Here is an 18,929-nt window from a genome sequence, read left to right on the forward strand (position 1 = left end):
CATTTTAGACATTTTTCAGTCACATGACAATTTGACATGCCTGTGATTCCCGATTCCCATCTCCATCTCAGTTCCAGCTAAAGCATTAAAATGTGTTACAATGAGTTCTTTTAAGTGCAGGATTAGCATATGCAAGAGGGCAATTTGTTCACTGATGTGTTAATGCTGTGAACAATACTGAATGAGTTGAGAAAAAAATCTCCTTTCACAAAGACCTGGTAAGCCTAGATCCTAAAAGCCAAGTACATGCTTAGATAAATAAATACAGGCTCACATAAATATATAAGTAAACATGCGTTTGCATCCATACACATATCTCTCTCAAGAGAAAAGTCTAATACCAACATGTACTTCAGTGTAAGCCCTCAAAGAACATATTTAGATCTACCCAAGAGACAGAGATATCTCCTTGTAATATATCATAAACATATACTAATAACCAGTGAACTGTGCACTGAATAGCTTCCCCTTTAAAACCTGAAGACATCAAGGTAGTTTTGCTCAGACACAAATGTTTAGCCCCAAGGAGAAGGACAAGGAAACAGGGTACATAAGGCAATCTGAATCCTCTTTTTCCTAATTCAGAAGCTGCACTTTAAAGCCAACTCTAAGCTCTTTTATTCATGACTATTCAAGCTAAACAAATGCCAAAGGGCTTACATAAAGCATATAGGAGGGTCTATTGAAATTCAGTATAAAGAAGCTCAAAATAATGTCTTTACCGAAATGTTTTGTAGCTAAAAGGTGGGCTTGTTGGATCATTGAACTAATTGCCTTGACAAATACAGTCGGAATTTAACCCCTTATCTCCTCCCAGATGCACACAAATTCAGGCATTCACTAGTCTGAAAACCCTTAAAACTAATTTTCAACATTTTAATACTGAATCCATCATGTTTGTGGCAGTAGAAACATCTTAAGAAGCAGTAGAAACACTAAGAAGCAAGGTGGCAATTCAAACTTGACCAGAGATGTTTTCCTCTTCAGGAGGAAAGCCTTTTGGTTAAGAGATACTTTCCTTACTAAAAACAATTAAAAATATCTATTTTACTACTGACAAATTTAGAATAAAACAATAAAGCAAATGCAGGAAAGAGAATAAAGTCAGTTCCTTTGTTTAATTTTCTAAAAAAAAAGTGTGACTAGCAGAAAGGTGGCAAAGGGGCAACAACTTGAAAAAATTTAGCAAACCTCCTATTTGGAGTTACAGCTTGCAAATTTTTGGCAACCCATACATGTAACTACAATATCTGATTTCTTTTTTCATTTAAAATTCAGTCTACCTAGACAATGTTGACAATATTTTATACTGATTGTCTTGTAGAATTTCAAAACTGTGAAACACATGCAGGAAATCCCAGCTCTCACTGTGTCCTAAATGCCAAACAAAGATTATTAGATTTGTTGTTTTCTTCAAAAGACTGATGGTTTCTCACACAAACATGTAATTACATCACAAGCCTATTCTGCAAAACATATCACCTCTGGTCATATTTACACCACCTTTCTATAACTTACCACATTAATTTAAACCACGGTTCTTTGTGATCAGAGTATCCACACTAGAAGCTGTTGTAGACCAGCTCATTTCCCAATAGCTACATGAGAAATTGAAAATAAGATTGTGCTCTTTTTATGGCAAAATCTATCAGTAAACTCAAAAATTAAAAAGTTCCTGTTTTGTTTCCCACAGAAGTTCAACAAAGTTCTAACAACTGTGACTAAAATCAGGTAAAGAAAAAATACCTTGCTACTGTAAGCTACTACCATAATTCAAACTACCAAAAATGTAAGAATTCATTCAACAATGTGAAATTATGAATCTTTTAAAGTAGTGCAAATGGTAAATCCAGAATACTGAAGAACAAATTAAGTAAATGACAATACAAACAAGAACTGGTAAAGAGATGATCATTGGGCTATTGATATCTCTCACCCCTGTAATGTTGAGCTTCAGGGAAGAGTTAGGGCAGCATACCAAAAGCCACCTTTCCTCATTTCAGCTCTGGTGGAGTTTATATTTGCTATATGTCCGCTATCAAACAGGATCAGCCAGAAGACAGCAGCAACAGCTTCACAATATCAGAGTCTCCTTATCTTCTCTTTAGAAGAGTAATCTGTTTAGTTCTTCTAACAAAGTCTACTAACAACTGACTTATTTTCAGAAGTAGGACAAGAATTTTTATTTTGGCTATAATATTTTTTTAATAACTCTACAGAAATTTTCAGTTGGGATTGATCTTCAATAATAACCAACTTATGCAAAAAGGGCAAAAGATATATAGATGCATAGTTGATATCCCTAAAGAGAAACTTCATGGTATCAATTTTTATTTTGTCTTAATTTCAACAGATTAGATACATAACTGAGGATATTCCTTGCTTTCATACTTAGAGCTCAGTCTGTTAAGGATTAACCAACGCAACATTTGCAAATCATGAAGCTCAGATCAGAGCAAGTTGTCAAAATCAGTTTTTTGTGTTTTCCTTTTCTTTTGATCATTTGTTTTATACACGTGAAGCCCTTTTCTTCAAATAAGTACCAAAAGAAAATAAAAAGGTTAATGTAGCACTGCTTCCTGTCAGAATTACCAGACGGCATAAATGCTATGTAACAGGCAACTTGTGATCCTAAAGCAGCTCTGCTTCCAGAAAAAGTTAAATACTGAAACCACCAGAAGGCAAATGTGAAACAAAAACCCAGTCATGATGCACAGAAAGAAGGCAGGTTCCCTACTAGGAATATAATGCACATTATTCAAATGCACTGCCATACTGTTCCACACAGGAACCACTTCCAAACCTCAAGTATGTGTGCCAGCAGTACAGGCTGAGAGCACACAATATCTCATTTACCCCATTATCCCACTTATAATACAGCACAGACAATTCATATAGAATAGTACATACAGAACTGACAATTGACTTTATGCTGATCATTACAGCAATTAAATAACAGTATTTACATTACATCTGTGCACATGGTTCAACTACACCTGGTCCCAATCAAGATCTTCTCTAGTGCTGGGCTCCTAAGGTCTCTCACTCCCCTCTACCCTAAAGATGTGTACACACATAGGCTTGCTCTGTGCTTGGTGATTCCAAGCTCTCTGTACATCCGTGCCAAGGACAGCCACCAGCCATCACAGCCACTTACCACAGCTAACAACTTGGCCTTGCCTGCAGTGCTCAGTAGAGCCTCTGGGTTTATTTTACTTCACCACGCACGGGACCTCTGCCCTGCTGCTGCACCACACACCAGTGCTACCTACAGATATACACAGAAACAGGTGCAATTCCTTGCTGAGTAGGCAAAACAGCATCAAGTCTAACAACTACACCAAAACCATCAGTTACTCATTGTCAGCAGTCACTGACAGGAATACAGGAAATGGAAGATGTACTTCAATATCCCCCAGAAAGGCAAAAGAAGACTGGGCTCAAACCTATTCTACTTCAGAATCATTAACTTCAATTTGTTCAATACGCTTATTGCAAACACGCATGTCAACAACCCAAAAGCTGACTTAAAAAGTCAGTAGGTTTCATGTCAAATTACTCGTGATGGAAAGCTACTTGACTTCACCTTCTTTTCACCCACCATTTCAAGTTATATTGATTTTACAATCAGAAGATATTAACAAGGAATAGGACTTCTGTTGATTTCAGTATTTTCTAGCTAATGTTTGTCAAAATCAAGGTATCCCTAAAAATTTATACCAGACCACCTCAATCCCCTTGTCCTTTGTTATAAACCTTCTATCTTCTACTGTCATGCTGCCTTCTATCACCTACAAACGAAACTGCAACACAGCAACACACAGCTCTTACACATGAGCAACCTCTGCTGAAGATAATTCGTAGTCTGAAGCCATTCTTTCTTCACAAAGTCCAAGGAACATACTTGTGCTATGCTTATCAGTACACTATACTTCCATATAACAACTTTTATGATTTTTCTCCCCCCTTTAAAAGACTTAAAACACAAAACAAAAACAGCTTGAACATAATATCACTCAAAAAGTAGCACTCAATTGTTCATACCCCATTTCTCCAAGACTGGGAGGTGAAGAATAGGATAGAGAGCTCAGGGCACAGAATATTTTTCTACTGTAGGAAAAGAGCATTTGCTTTACAAAACAAGAGCAACATTTAGGCTTAACAATGAAGGCAAAAAAATGTCTGGGAAAATTTATGAATGCTTTCTAGGTCTTAGAAAATAAGCTCAGTGTTTTTCATGAGGACAAAAGATAAACATCAGCTAATGTAAATCCTAAGAACACAGTGAAGTAAGATTTCACTGTCTACAAATTACTACTGTTACAACAGAGTGCATCAAAACATTTGCATTTCTGTGCTGTCCAAATAGGATACTAGAATAGTGGGAAAACAAGTGATAAATGAACACCTATAACGAGTTTAAAAAAGGTTGCCCGTATGTTTCCCAAAGAAAAAAGTGCAGACATCAAAGATCTTTTGTATTGCTGTCTCTCAAAGCTTTTAGCTTCAGTTGCAAAATTTGCTTCCTTTGCCTGGCTTCGCTACCTGCAGACAGAATTTGCCACATTAGAAGGGACACCTGCATTTGCACAATAACATGACCCAGTTTGGGACAGTTAGAGATACATCAGCCAAAACCCACCAGCCATTATTCATGTAGTCACACAATTTAAATCTGACAAAATAATTTTAGCATTCATGTAGGAAGTATACTATTATTAATAACTTAAATGTTATATATTACACAAACACACATTTACCAAAAAACTTTTTTTCATTTTGCTTTCTGGAACTTAAGCTAGTATATAAAAGAAAAATGCAGCCCTTGCTATTTAGATATAACAAAAGTAGTTAAACTGGTCAAAATAAAAAAATAATGAAACCATGTCTTTATATTAACTTATAAATACAAGAAATTCACTACTTTTGTTGTATTTCAAAACATACAATACATAAAAGCTTGTGACTGCTTATTTATCTAAGGAGACTTTAAAAAAATAAACCAAATCTAATTTAAAAATGAATACGCTCCAGTCTGCTACAATATGCTTTAACCCAAAGTTATGTCACAGAAACTCAATTTAAAACCCCATAGACAAGCAATAAATTTTAATTTTTCAAACTTCCACATTTTAAGCTGTTAGCTTCTACTGATAGTGCTCGAAGGTCATGCTAGACATATTTGATGGAAATCATACTGTAGAACTGCACAGTATTTTTTTGGCAGCACCATTACTTTTAAAATGCTACTCTGAAAATCAAATTGATTTTACCTTGATGACCCAGATGTTATAAAATTATTTCAGCCACACATAACAACCAAACAGACCTGCTGCTATGCCTTGTGTATCTGAGATCCATTTCATATTATCCTTAAAAATATATTTTGTATTAAAAAAATTCCATTAAAAATACAAGAGAATTAGAGAAGTTTGAACAGCCCATAATTCCCAGCTGATCATTTTAGCCACAGAGTTGGACTTAACTATCTCTTAAATTATGATTCTTTGTTTGAAGATATAATTTACTGTTAAGTCAAGATTTTGATGTAACACTGTATTTAAACAATTTTAAGTTCAAGTTCACCTGTATTCAGCTATTAAAGTCAGCTATGAAGTATTATCCTACACTGAGACCAAAAAGAAACTAGAATGACCATAGTGTAGTATCCAGAAGTCAATATATCCACATGGCAAAATTCCTTTATGATATAAAGCCTCAGATTATTTAAAAGTTAATTAGTGACAAACCCAGCATAAACCAGTCTGCTTCAGGCAATAACCAAGCAATCATCAGTTAGACATACAGAGACAGAAGCAACTACAGCAACAATTTTACAGAGTTTAAGTAAAATTTACATCTATAGTAAACTAAGCAACTGATCAGCAACTCTTCCACAACACAAAAGCCAGGCTTAATTTCTGACAGTTCTCCTTCCATAGGCAAGGACTATTCTCAGCTACAAGATGAATTCAGAGTCCAAATTTCACAATGCTAAGCATCTGATTTTAAACTCAGACCCTTGACCAAACTGCATGATGGGCAGGGGAAACTGGGACCAGGGCAAGGACAGGAAACATAACCAAATCAAAACACAGAGCCATCACTACCACATGTGCATGTATGTGTGCACACAGACACACTCTGCAGACTTCCTTCCTTAGCCCTTAAGAAAAGTTATTGAGATTCCTGCAGTCAACTAGCAGCACTCAAAGAAGTATGCCCCACACAGAGGAAAAAGTCCTTGGTAAGTCAGAGACTTCATAAAAACCCATCTTAAAATTATTTCTGAAGTTACACTGTCATTAATAACATTAAGCAAGCTGAAATGAATGCTCCTTGCTTAGCAATCTAACACTAAAAGACTGCTGCAAAAGATATGCAGATAGTTTCCAGTAAATAAGTGTCAAGCAAGCCTTCTATATATATTAAATAAGCAGCAATAAAAATCAGAAGTTTAGTGCTGTAAAGCTGTCAAATAACTTTTCCTAGTTCTTGTCTTTTCTAATTGAGAAAAGGAGTAAAATAGAGCCCAAATTCACCTATGACATTAACAAAGAGAATTAGCTTTGTTACTTGAATTGACATTAAATTGCACATGACCATCTCTAACAGATTAATACAGCAATATCACTCAAAACAAAACAGTATGAAAAGCTGCAACAAGGTAGTTCTTTAGAGGGCTTTTCAGATAAGACCAATTCTATTACATCTTATGTCTACAGGGAAAAAAGTATCGCTGTAGAAGTTACACCTGAAGCACAAATTAAGCAGTAATGACATTAGTATCGCTTAAACAGATGCAGTTAAAAAAACCTCCTAGGGCCAAACACCATCATGACACATTTAAAATTATCATATTTAAATTTCTCACCTGTTCTCCAACTCTAAGTCTTCAAAATCCTAGAGACTAAACATCTTTACTCTGGACTAAAAATTATGTATTTCCAGTGATCTTTTTGATTTGCAGCTTCATGCCCCCTTTCTGCCACCAATAAGCAAACTCAAGCTCAAGTTTGCCTAAAAGCATTCTGCTCAGAAACAAAACTCTTTCACACAGTCCATCAAACAAATGATCTGGTGTTCTGCATAAACCAAGACATACATTAACAGAAAACACATACACCTTTTATCATGAAAATGACTAAAAAGAAGACAAATCAAACAAACAGCACAACATATGATTATTACATTATTGGAAATGGAAACGTTAGCAGGAACGTTGGTACTTACTGTGCCTGGCTCTCTGTCTGCTCCCGCAGTAACCAAGAAATGGACAGACATGCCCGTTCGGATACAGAGGCAAGAACAGAAATAAAAAAGGGGGGAAAAAAAATTAGAACACAAGCCACAAACAGTTTTAAAATGGCTTTTATTTATATAACTCATTGCACATTCCTAATACAGTGATTTCCTGAAAATTACAGTATTTTGTAAACATTATTTACAGTTTAACCATACACAAAGCCTAGTTTTATTTCATGACAGAATAAATTATTTTCTTTTCAAAAATTAGTCAAGTGCAATTTTGCCCAATATTTAACTGAGTACTAGAATTTAAGCTTATGAAACTAAAGTAACAGATGCAATTATCTAAATCTTTTTTTGAACGCATTCACTTCAAAATTCAACTTCTTATTTCCCCTACCTTCCCACCAACCCATTCAACAACATTACTTTCTTTGAAATAAATCACCAATATGCAGTTCAACAATTTTCCACAATATGGTGCAGGCCACTGCTATTACAACTAAGCATTTACCAGGATGTCAAAAGGCCCTGCAAGTACAGAGCAGGTGACACCTAGTGATCCCCTTTAAAATATAAAAAAATTCCAAGCTGAATTTTGCTTCAGTGGTATATATGCAGACATTTTAGTTTGCCAACAGTTTTTTCTCATTCTATATAACTTGAATTCTTTAGAGATGCACACAATTTGCAGCAATGCACAAATTTGACAACGTCCTAATCAGGCCTGCCATGCCTCTCACCTCTGTGGTGGTCTGCATCATGATGTTTCTTGTCATCTTTTATTGCCAAGTGAGACTGCCCACCCAAAGCACTAGAGAGGGCAAGAAGGCCAGCACTGCTTCCAAGTGGAGGGATTCCTGGAGGCTGAAGTCCTGACGGATGCGGCGTTAGAGGCACTGGAGGTCCATGGCCATGGGAGAGATGCTGAGCCTGCAACTGCTGCTGCTGTTCCCAGCGGTATCATCATCCCCAGAAGAAAAACGTATAGCACACAGTTTGGGAAGGATAAGGTAGAAGTTTGGTTAATTACTGAGAATCATTAGTGGATTTTGACATTTATTTGTTTCTTCTTCATCTAGCCTCTCCCCTTTAACCCACCACACTATATACACTGCATTATATCATGCTGTCTGTGGACAACTCTGCTCACATCCCATTACCCAAAAAAAGATAGCTGGATACTTATTTTGCAGCCTGACTAGTAAGTTCAACAAGTATAGGTTATTTTGGGCAGTTACTGCCTACCACAGCATCTCTGGCAACAAAGAACAGCAGCAGAAGACTCAAACACCCTTTTCTTTCTATAGAAAGGCTTATCACTGCTCTGGGAAAAAAAAGTTTCAGTGGCAAGATTGATTTAAACTCACATCCCTCTCTTCCCCCAGTTTGGAAACAAGTACATTTCTATTCTGAATATTAAAAAATGTAAAAGATATGCTGAATTTCGTATTTAGTAAAGTTTAATTTGCATTTTATTCTAGCTAAGGTTTTTAGGGGAAAGAGGGGGAATTATTAATGACCTAACACTCTGTTTAGGAACCAGCTTTGAGCTTAAAATCCAGGTATTCCAGATAGCATGGAATTCTCTATTAATGAACACCTCCACCTGTTTTAAAAGGAGCTTGCAAGATCAAAATCATAGACATACAACCCTGTAACCAATGTGCTAAAATAACCTGTAAACAATTTTAGAAACAGAGTTTTTAAAATAGAATGTCTTCCCCATAGTTTAAATTTTAAGATATTTTCTAGTTAAAACTTTCATGGTTTTATTAATGTTTACCAAGTTCAGCTATCCATTTAATTTGTTCAAAATGCTCAGCACAGGTTTTTTTTTGTTAGAAAATGAAGCTTCAAAACCATCTTTAGCTTAGTCATAGCTCCCATAATCTGCTCTAGTTTAACAGATTTTCTTCTGCCCTCTCCTGCTTCCTTGTGTCTGGGTATATGAATAGAAGACAGAACAATCCTCTCCACCTTGGCCACTCTCCACTCTCCCTCTGCTCAAGGCAGATACAGCTACAGTACCATTCAATTCATGGGATCAAAAAGGAGACAGATAAACATGTGTCTGAACAGGATGAACTCAAGTTTGACCAGGTGAGTGTCAGTAGTCCTGTAAGAGCAAGTAAAATTGCTACAGTACTGCTGGCAGCCACTGAAATAATACCTAGACTGCAGCTTACAATATTTCACCCATTATTCCAAAAAAAGCCTCAGGTCAAAATAATGCAGAAATATTTTATGTGTTTCCATAGGTGTGAAGACTTTTCAAGACAAACTGTCAGTAATATCTGTATAACATCTACTGGCATATAAATGAATTTATTTATTACTATTTATATATATAACTACTGCACTACTACACTTTTACTTCTCCTAACCCCATCCCAAGACATGCCTTGAACTGTTTATAAAATTATGCAGACACAGGGGCTGACATTCAAGAACTCTAGACTGGACTTGCTAATTTTTCACTTTTCTGCTGTCCCAACTCTCATGCAGCATTTACTTATTTTGATATACAGGAAAATCTTTAAATTTACCACAATCCATTTAGTCAATTTTTTAAAGCCACACATTTACCAAATCTCTCACACCATGTATCAGGAATTTATTTTCAAGTGCCGCATAAACAGCCTTGCTAGTCTAAACTTCAATACATACATCTGATCAACACCCTCTTTAGTATGTTTAGAAAACAAGGTAGAAGTGAGGTACTTCTTATTCTTCTAATTTAATGTGTTTACAACAACACAAAAGGTAACACTTTGAAGGAAGCATTAAGAATCATTTTTATTTTAAGTAGTTAACACAACAGACCACTTTCTACAATATCAATCAGTTATTGCTAGTGAAGCTTCACTTAACTGAAGAACTACCAGTAAGAAGCACTGTAAATTCTGACAGGACTGCAGGGGTTTGGTTTGGTTTTTTGGATCCAGTCTCTAAAGAACAAGAAGACATCCCTCTTCTCCCAGACTTTAACAATACTTAATAGTTTCTAGCACATTTCCTCAAAACAGGAGATAACCTGATATTTTGGCAGCCTCTCTCGGAGATGGTAATTTAGCAACCTCCTTCCTCATTGACCGCTTCAGCCAGGTCATTCATCTGCACCCTAGCTCTGAGACAGCATGAATCAGCAGTGCTGTGCAGCATTGTTGGCATTGGTCTTACTTGTCCCCAGCTGCACTATCACCCTGCATTACCTAGTTTTGGTGTGCAACTGCCTAAGTGCATTTACTCCTTCCAAACCAGTTTGGAAAAAAAGTGATTTACTCCTTCCAAACCAGTTTCACAGAGAAAAGCCTCCTCCCTTCTCCAACAATAAGCTCAAATTAGCTTCTTTTGCAGTGTTACCATGGGAAGGTCGAAACAAGGAACAGGAGTTAAACTGTTCCCATTCTTGTCTCTACTCTTCAGCAAGTGTATGAAGATAACCCTTATTCATCTCTCTCCTGCTTGGTTTAATTAGCAAACAAGTTAATCCACTTGATTTCAGGAAGCATAGGTTAACGTTTTAAGAAATGTTAAGAGCACGTTACCTACCATTTCTCTGGCTCTGGTTTGTAGCCTACACACCATGCATTTTGAAAGTCTGAGAAAGGAGAACAGATTAATGCTCTATAAAAGGTTCTGAAGCTGAGAGTGGGAGGGTTGTGTCCTGTGTTCTCTGGTGGTATTGCACACGGATAGTGGGGAGAATTGGGCAAGGTGTGGTATGAGAGCTGAAAGTGCATTGCAAAGCTACTCTGCACCTCTCTGTAGATTTGCAAATGGCTACTAAGGGGCATGGTACACAAAGATCCATAAATTTGTCTCAAACCGGGACAATGGCACTACATGAAACTGACTTAAGACTGAAATCCTGATCATGATCTTTTAAGCCACCCAAGTCATACCACGATTTCATGTTTATTATCTGAAGTTCACTGCTGTTTAGGACTTCAGTATACTTATTTATTGCTTATATAAGATTTATTCATAATATGTTTAAAGTTCTCCCTAAGAGATGAGGAATCACCCACAAAGATGATCCTTTCCAGAAGTTCATATTCTTTCTATTTAAAAAACTTTGATTTTTAAAAGCACATTGTATTATCTTTGTAGAAGGGATAAAAAGAATATGTGCTGCACATAAAGTAAGAAATGAAAGACCAGGGAGAGGGATAACAGCAATGTTTACCAGATGCATTTAGTAACTAAACATTTGCCATAGTAGATCCTACAAACAATTATGTTATGCATATAATCACTTTCCCATCACTTCAAAGACACTAATGCCTGCTCTGTAACCTTTTAAGAGCTTAGCAGCAGTGAAATATAAAATGGAGTAGGTTGGCAGCAGTATCATGGTCTACTAGGCATGTTCATTAGCAGTTAATTAAAAACTAGACATCTGCCACAAGAAATGTGCTCAAAAAAGGATGAGTAACAGGTCTGTTTTAGTACCAATTATTATCATTACTTGCAGAGCAAAGGCTGTGTCCACTTTCAGAGGAAAGTGGGAAGGTAGAGAAGAGTGCAATGATGCATACTTAAGTGACTGCACCAAGATAATTAGCTGCAGCAGTGATTTTAAAAACAGTGGTAGTTCACCCACCATTTTGTTGCAAACCCAGAAGTTCTTCATATTTGCAAAGGGAGAAAAGGAATTACAAACCCATATTACTGTACTGTTTAGATGTAGGTTTTATTGCCTCAGATTTTTATTTCCCAGCACCAAACCATAAAGTCCCAAAACTCAGCATACAAAAAACAGCATTTGTGTCTCTGAGCAAGCACCCCCTAACAATTTTAAAGGTAGTACAGCTTTTTACCTCCCACATTTTAGGTAAGGTCCAGCTATAAAGAGATCTTTAATCAGGACTTAAAATGTGGAATTATATTTTTAATCTCTCACAAAGACTTCCAGAGGCAGTTAGTATGTCTTTGTGAAATAGAGTTCCTATAATTAAAACGTGACAGGTCTCCTTTAGGCTCCTTGCTCATAAAGATAGAGCACAAGCTCCCACAATCCCACTCCTCACCTTTAAGCAGCTCTGTTGAAGTCTCAAACACCTTATTTTAATTAAACACTTTTTAAACTTAAATATCTGTTTTTAAATTCCTATCATTAAACAGTTAGAGCATTCTTCTGTTCTTAAACAGAACAGATGTCTGATGTACTCTTCTGTATCTCTTGAAAAGCACTGAATTAAAAATTCAGATGTGACTGTAAATGAACAGTGGAAAAAAGGTTATGCCTAGTCCCAAACTGCAATAACTGTCTTCTCTTGTGCTCTTCTAAATAAACACTTGAAAAATAAACACAGAAAAAATTTTCAAAAATCTTATCAGCACTAGCATCAGTAGTAATATCACCAGATGCCCCCAAGCTCCATAGAGGTGTTCTGAAAAATACCTGGAAAACACATAAGTCATTTAGAGACCTAAAAAGACACTATTTCATATCAACTTTTGTAAAACAGAAGAAATGTGATTTTGTTCAACTCAAGCAGGCAGAAAGACGTGAGAGAAAAACATGTATTACTGAGTTCAGTTTCATTATCATATTCACTTCCTTTTCAAAGGGACATCTTCCGGTTTTTCATTTGCTTTCTTGAATTTCATAAGGAAGTGAGAACCTGCATCAAATGTCTGTGGCCAACAAACACAAGAGAGCCACTGTCTGAGCACATACAGGTAGTTGATCAAGGAATAACCTTTTCCCTCACTGTTTAGAAATACTCTTAAAACCAATATTGCAAATATAACCTTTCAAAAAAGGAAGTAACTCAAGACTATACTCTTGTCACATCCAATTTTTCCCCTCATCCTAAAAAAAACCCTGCATGCACAACCTACAGTACCAGCAGTCAAATCTGGCAGGAAGAAACTCATTAGACGGTCTAAGCCATTAATTAATACTTGCATTTAAATTTCTGTAAGTACTTTCCAAAGAGTATTTCAGCTATATGGAAGGACATATTGCAGGACAACAATCAATCTCTCAGAAGATTATATTCACATTCTTCTGCAAAAGTGACTGTATACATGGACGTGGGAAGAGTAACAGATAGTATCTATTTAAGACTTCTGGAATGTCTTTGATATGGTCCCGCACAAAATTCTTGCCACTCAAAGAAATAGGGCATTGAGGGATGGATTATTACATGGATGAGGAACTTGCTGGATGACTGCATCTGAAGAGTCAATGAAACTCAACCCGAAGAATCAATGGCTTCACACTTCTGTGGAAACCAATAACTAGTGGTGCCCCTCAGGAGTCCAAAATGCGACCAACACTACTCAACATCTTCGTCAATGACACAGGTAATGGGACTGACTGCAACCTCTGCAAGTCTGCAGATGACACCAAGCTGTGCAGTGCAACTGATTCGCTTAAGGGAATTGGTCACATCGAGATGTACTTTGACAGCCTGAGAAGCAGGCCCATGTGAAACACATGAGGTTCAACAAGGCCAAATGCAATGTCTGGCACCTGAGCTGTGGCAATTCCTAGACTGGGGGACAGAGGGCTTGGGAATGGCCCTGCTAAAAATTCAGGACTGGGAGGTGCTAGAAGACAAATCATTGGATCATTGCATCTACAGCCCAGAATGCCAACTGTGTCCTGGGCTGCATCAATAGAATTTGGCCAGCAGGTCAAAGGAATTGATTCTGCCCCTCTTCTTCCCTCTACATCATGAGATGCCTACTGGGGTACCATGCCCTGCTCTGGGGTTCACAGTGCAAGAAGGACATTAACCTGCTAGAGTGGGTTCAGAGAAGGCCTACAAAAATGATCTCAGAGGGCTGGAACACCTTGCCTAAGAAAAAAAGACAAAGATGGGGTTGCTCACCCTGAAGGCTCCAGGGACACCTTACTGTGATTTTTATATACAATGTGGATCTGTAAAAAACTGGAAAGAGACTTTTTACCAGGGCTTGTAGCTACAGAACAAGAGGTTGTGGTTTTACACTGAAAGATGGTAAGTTTAGATTGGACATAATGACAAAACTTTTTAGGGTTGGGGGGGGGTGAGACACTGGATGCCCCATCCCTGGAAGTGTTCCAAGTTAGGCTCGATAGGATTTTGAGCAGCCTGGTCTAGTGGAAGGTGTCCCTACCCATGGCAGAGGCAGAGGCTTGATCTTTGAAGGCTTCTTCCAAGACAAACCTTTCTATCATAGGTGAACAGATTTATTTACGAAATATCAAATATGCTCTGCTTACTGCTTCATTTCCCAATTTTGCTTTGGCAGCAGCTGTCATGTTTCCTTCTCAGTGCTTCTAGATGTTTCTTTTTCCTTGATAATATCACCACACAAAATGTGATGATAGTCCCCACAAGACACTTCCTTCTGACCTATTTCAGCCCTAATCTTCAGTACCACTGCAGCAATTTACAAAACTAAGGTCCGAGTTTGCTTTCTTTTGCTGACACTACACAACTGAGAAGAGTGGCTGATAGACCAGACAGCTGTGTCAACATTCAAAGAGAGCTCAAAAGGCTGGAAAAATGGACTCACAGGAATCTCATGAAGTTCAACAAGGGCAAGTGCAATATCCTACACCAGGAGAAACAATCCCATAGACTGATAAATGTTGGGGTCCACATAGCTAGAAAACAGCTTTGCAGAAAAGGTCCTTCTATCTATATCAAGGAGCCAGCAGCAATGTGCAGGAGCCAGCAGCAATGTTCCCTTTGTGGAAAAGCAGGTGAATGCATCCTGGGCTGCATTAGACAAAGTATTACCCGCAGGTCTAGAGAGGGGATCCTTCTTCTCTACTTATCACTGTTGAAACTACAGCTGGATTGCTGTGTCCTGTTCTGGATTTCGCCTTTCAAGAGACATGGACAAAATGGAGAGCATCCAACAATATGCCTAGAGATGGCTAAATAGTCCCACGTCTCTCAGCTCCTCCTCATATGACATAGCCCAGTCCCTTATCTTTGCAACCCATCACGGTATAGCCCAATGACAAGAGGCAATGGGTAGACACTGAAACATGGGAGGTTCGTCCTGAACATCAGGACAGATTCGTTTTTGACCGAGCCCTTGCACAGGCAAAGCCTAGGGAGCTTTGGAGTTTCCATCCTTCAACATAAAAGCCGTATGGACACAGTCCTGCATAACTGGATCTAGGTGGTTTGTTTGAGCAGGGACAAGTAGATCAAATGAGCTCCAGTGGTCCCTTTCAACCTTACCACCTTCATGATTCTTGGACTGCAGAATCACAGAATGCCTGAGGCTTCAAGGGACCACAGGGGAACATCTGGTCCAACCTCCCTGCTCAAGCCAGGTCATCCCAGAGCACATGGCACAGGACTGTGTCCAGACATTTCTTGAATATCGCCAGTGAGGGAGACTCCACAACCTCTCTGGACAATCTGTTCCAGTGCTGAGTCACTCACAGTAGTGAAGAAGCTCTTCTTCACATTCAAATGGAACCTCCTGTGCATCAGTTTGTGCCCACTGCCTCTTGTTCTATTGCTCGGCACCTCTGAACAGAGCTTGGATCCATCCTCTTGACACCCTCCCTTCAGATACTGTAAGACATTGATGAGGACCCCTCTCAATCATCTCTTCACGAGGCTGAACAGGCCCAAGTCTGTAAGCCTTTCCTCATAAGTGAGATGCACCAGTTCCTTAATCATCTTTGTAGGCTAGTGACAGGCCTGCCAATAGACGCTGTGCCAATTCTTACTGCATACTGTTGTCTCCATATTAAAACAAGTTTTGGAAAAATGAGTCTGGTACTATATAATTTCTTAATTCCTTTGAAATATCTGTTTATTTTGGTCAGTTTGGTTTCCTTGCTTCCTCATCTTCTAAATTCTGTCAGAAAGAAAGCCACACTATACCACAGTAAACAAACTTTAAAGTGCCCACCACAGCATGTCTAGCTAATGAGCCAAGCATGTGGGTTTGTAGAAGTTGTTTGAAAACTATCCTTATGTGAACAAGCCACAGTGCCTAACGAGGGAAGAGAATGTCCCTTCAGAAACAAAGTGTCTTCAGCAAGTCTCTTCCATCTACAAACCACATGAAATGTCATTGTCCTACAGAAATTTAAGTCCATAAAAGGACAACATTGGCAAAAGCTATTCAAAGCTGTATATTTCACACATACAGAATTTGTGTGGCAGTGGCATGATTATTTAAAGGCCCAACTGTCTCATGGGTAAACTCCTGTTCCTTTCTCATGCTTTATTAACTAAGGTGTATAGGGTAGCGTCCTGGGGTCTTCACATTGATTTTCCACTCCCACAAAAAAAGCAAACAAAATCCCACAATTTTACGGGGAAGAGAATTTATGTCAGAAAGCAAATATCCAAGTCAGAAAGAAGATGTAACTTAAATAAAGTTTGTTATATTTCTGAACAAAAAGCTCTTCAAAGTTTTTCCCATTTCCTGTTTTTGCTTGTTCAGACAACACAAACCACACTAACAAGTATCAATTGCACAATAACTTCTTTTAAGTAGTAAAGGGTTGCATAAGTTGCCTCTCATAAAACAGAAAACTGATGCTATACTGGGAAAAAGGCAGCTTGCCACACACATTCCCCAAACAGTCCTTTTTTCACAAATTAATTTCAACTCTAAGGTAACTGAAATAAGGCAGAGAAGTTTTATTTCAGTGCTCCACTGATACAGTGATTTTAAGTACACTACACCCTTGTGTCACTTTAACTATGAAAAGAAAATAATCAGATACAGGAGACCCAGCAACATGCTCAAAGTAATCCATGATGCTACTTCAAAACAACACGAAGCCTAGTTGGAAGCCCGTCACTAACGGTGTACTCAAAGGTTCAAAATAAGTCCAGTATTGTTTAACTTTTTTGTTAAAAAAAAACCTGCCTCCTCAGCAGGTTGTTGATGGCACAAAGCTGGGAGCAGTGGCCAACACCCCAGAGTGCAGCCATTCAGAAAGGCCTTGACAGGGTGGAGAGATGGGCAGAGACCTGTCTGAAATCCAACAAAGGCAAATGCAGGGTCCTGCACTGTGGAGAAATAACCCCAGGCACCAGCACAGGCTTGGGCTGATCTGCTGGGAAGCAGCTCTGTGGAGAAGGACCTGGGGTTCCTGGTGGACAACAAGCTGTCCATGAGCCAACAGTGTGCCCTGGGGGCCAAGAAGGCCAGTGGTGTCCTGGGGTGCATTAGGAAGAACATTGCCAGCAGGTCAGGGGAGGTGATCCTGTCCCTCTACTCAGCCCTAGTGAAGCCTTCACCTAGTGAAATTAAGGTGATTTTGGAAATGGAGCACCTGTGGTATGAGGAAAGACTGAGAGAGCTGGGCCTGTTCAGTCTCAAGAAGAGATTACAGAGGAGACCTGATCAATATCTGAGTATTTGAATAGTGGGTGTCAGGAGGATGAATCCAGGCTCTGCTTGATGGTGCCGAGCAATAGGATAAGAGGCAATGGGCAGAAACTGATGCCCAGGAAGTTCCACCTGAATATGAGGAAGAACTTCTTTACTGTGTGGGTGATCAAGCATTGGCATGGGTCATCCAGAAAGATTTTGGAATCTCCCTCAAGGGAGATATTCAAGAACCATCTGGACACAATCCTGTGCCATGTACTCTGGGATGACCTGGCTTGAGCAGGGAGGTTGGACCAGATGTCCCCAGCGGTCCCTTCCAACCTTATCCATTCTTTTGATTCTGATTCTGTACATGTATTTTTTGGCTTGTATTCTAAAATATTTTGTATTTTTATGAGAAATTTTAAGTTTTTTTAATGAGAAGAGAACAAAAAGGTCTTCCAACGCTAGAAGGGCTTGAGCTGCTATTAATGACATGGCCAATACCAGTACTTTTGCTGAATCACAAGATCACATTTTAAAATTTTAATACTGTAGTTATCTTTACACCTACAGAACTGAGAAACAGGTCCTTAATGCTTCCCAATATAATTCAAAAAAAGCATTTAAAAATTAATATTCAAGGATAGGTTATTAACCAATCATTGATTAGTTTCTACATTACCACTATACATTGCGAGGGAGAAAGGACTCTTATCTTTCCCTTAGCATGAATCTGAGCAGCAACTCTTATCTTTGCTGCACCTCCCTGTCTTTCCATAAACAGCTAGGTTTCACTGCCTTTCCTTTTGGCATCTTCGAGGGCAAGCCCAGGCATCAGAATTAGAAAGATAAGAGATAATGCACTTCAGATCACTTTTGTAAACAGTAAATGAGAGATGTGGGTGACCCCACCCAAATGATTTGCCACCGCACCCAGTGAATAAGCCCATCAGCTGTTTTTCCACTAAAGTGATCAGCAATTAACTATTTAACAAACTTCTAGCGATAATTCTTAAATGGCAGGATTTCTAACACCCCATTAACATAGAATAATTATATGGCACTGCCAGCACGACTTGCGTTTTCACTGGAGTAGGTCTGCACTAGCAACCTCTCTACGCTGTGTGTGGATCATCCTACCCCATGCAGACAGAGCCCTGCAGCGAGGATGTGGGGCATCACCAGCAGATGGAATTCTTCCAGTTCAGTGACATCTTCTCCCCAAGATGCATTAACACTCCAGTGGTATAGCTGCACCCACACAAAGGCTTTTGCCGATAGAAAAGGGTTTTCTTCCTTCCTCTGTGCTTTTACGCACTGCAAGTCAACCTAAAACTCCACAGTTGTACCACGTGCAGACCCACTGAAGCATG

At 38.6% G+C, this 18,929-nt stretch overlaps 1 protein-coding gene across 4 annotated transcripts in view; it reads right to left on the bottom strand.

The window, feature by feature from the left end:
- The window catches only part of LOC138103804 (transducin-like enhancer protein 1), an 83,104-nt gene that overhangs the window by 33,267 nt on the left and 30,908 nt on the right, over positions 1–18,929 (bottom strand). For 3 of the 4 annotated variants that reach the window (XM_069002374.1, XM_069002372.1, XM_069002376.1), the window contains 2 exons: positions 7,992–8,196; positions 7,234–7,250 (listed from right to left, as the gene is read on the bottom strand). In XM_069002374.1, the coding sequence (XP_068858475.1) occupies positions 7,234–7,250; positions 7,992–8,196 (222 nt within the window). The remainder of the gene's footprint in view (positions 1–7,233; positions 7,251–7,991; positions 8,197–18,929) is intronic. The other variant, XM_069002375.1, reaches the window with a different exon arrangement.

The sequence above is a fragment of the Aphelocoma coerulescens genome, assembly GCF_041296385.1.
Source record: "Aphelocoma coerulescens isolate FSJ_1873_10779 chromosome Z unlocalized genomic scaffold, UR_Acoe_1.0 ChrZ, whole genome shotgun sequence".
NCBI classification, from domain to species: Eukaryota; Metazoa; Chordata; class Aves; order Passeriformes; family Corvidae; genus Aphelocoma; species Aphelocoma coerulescens.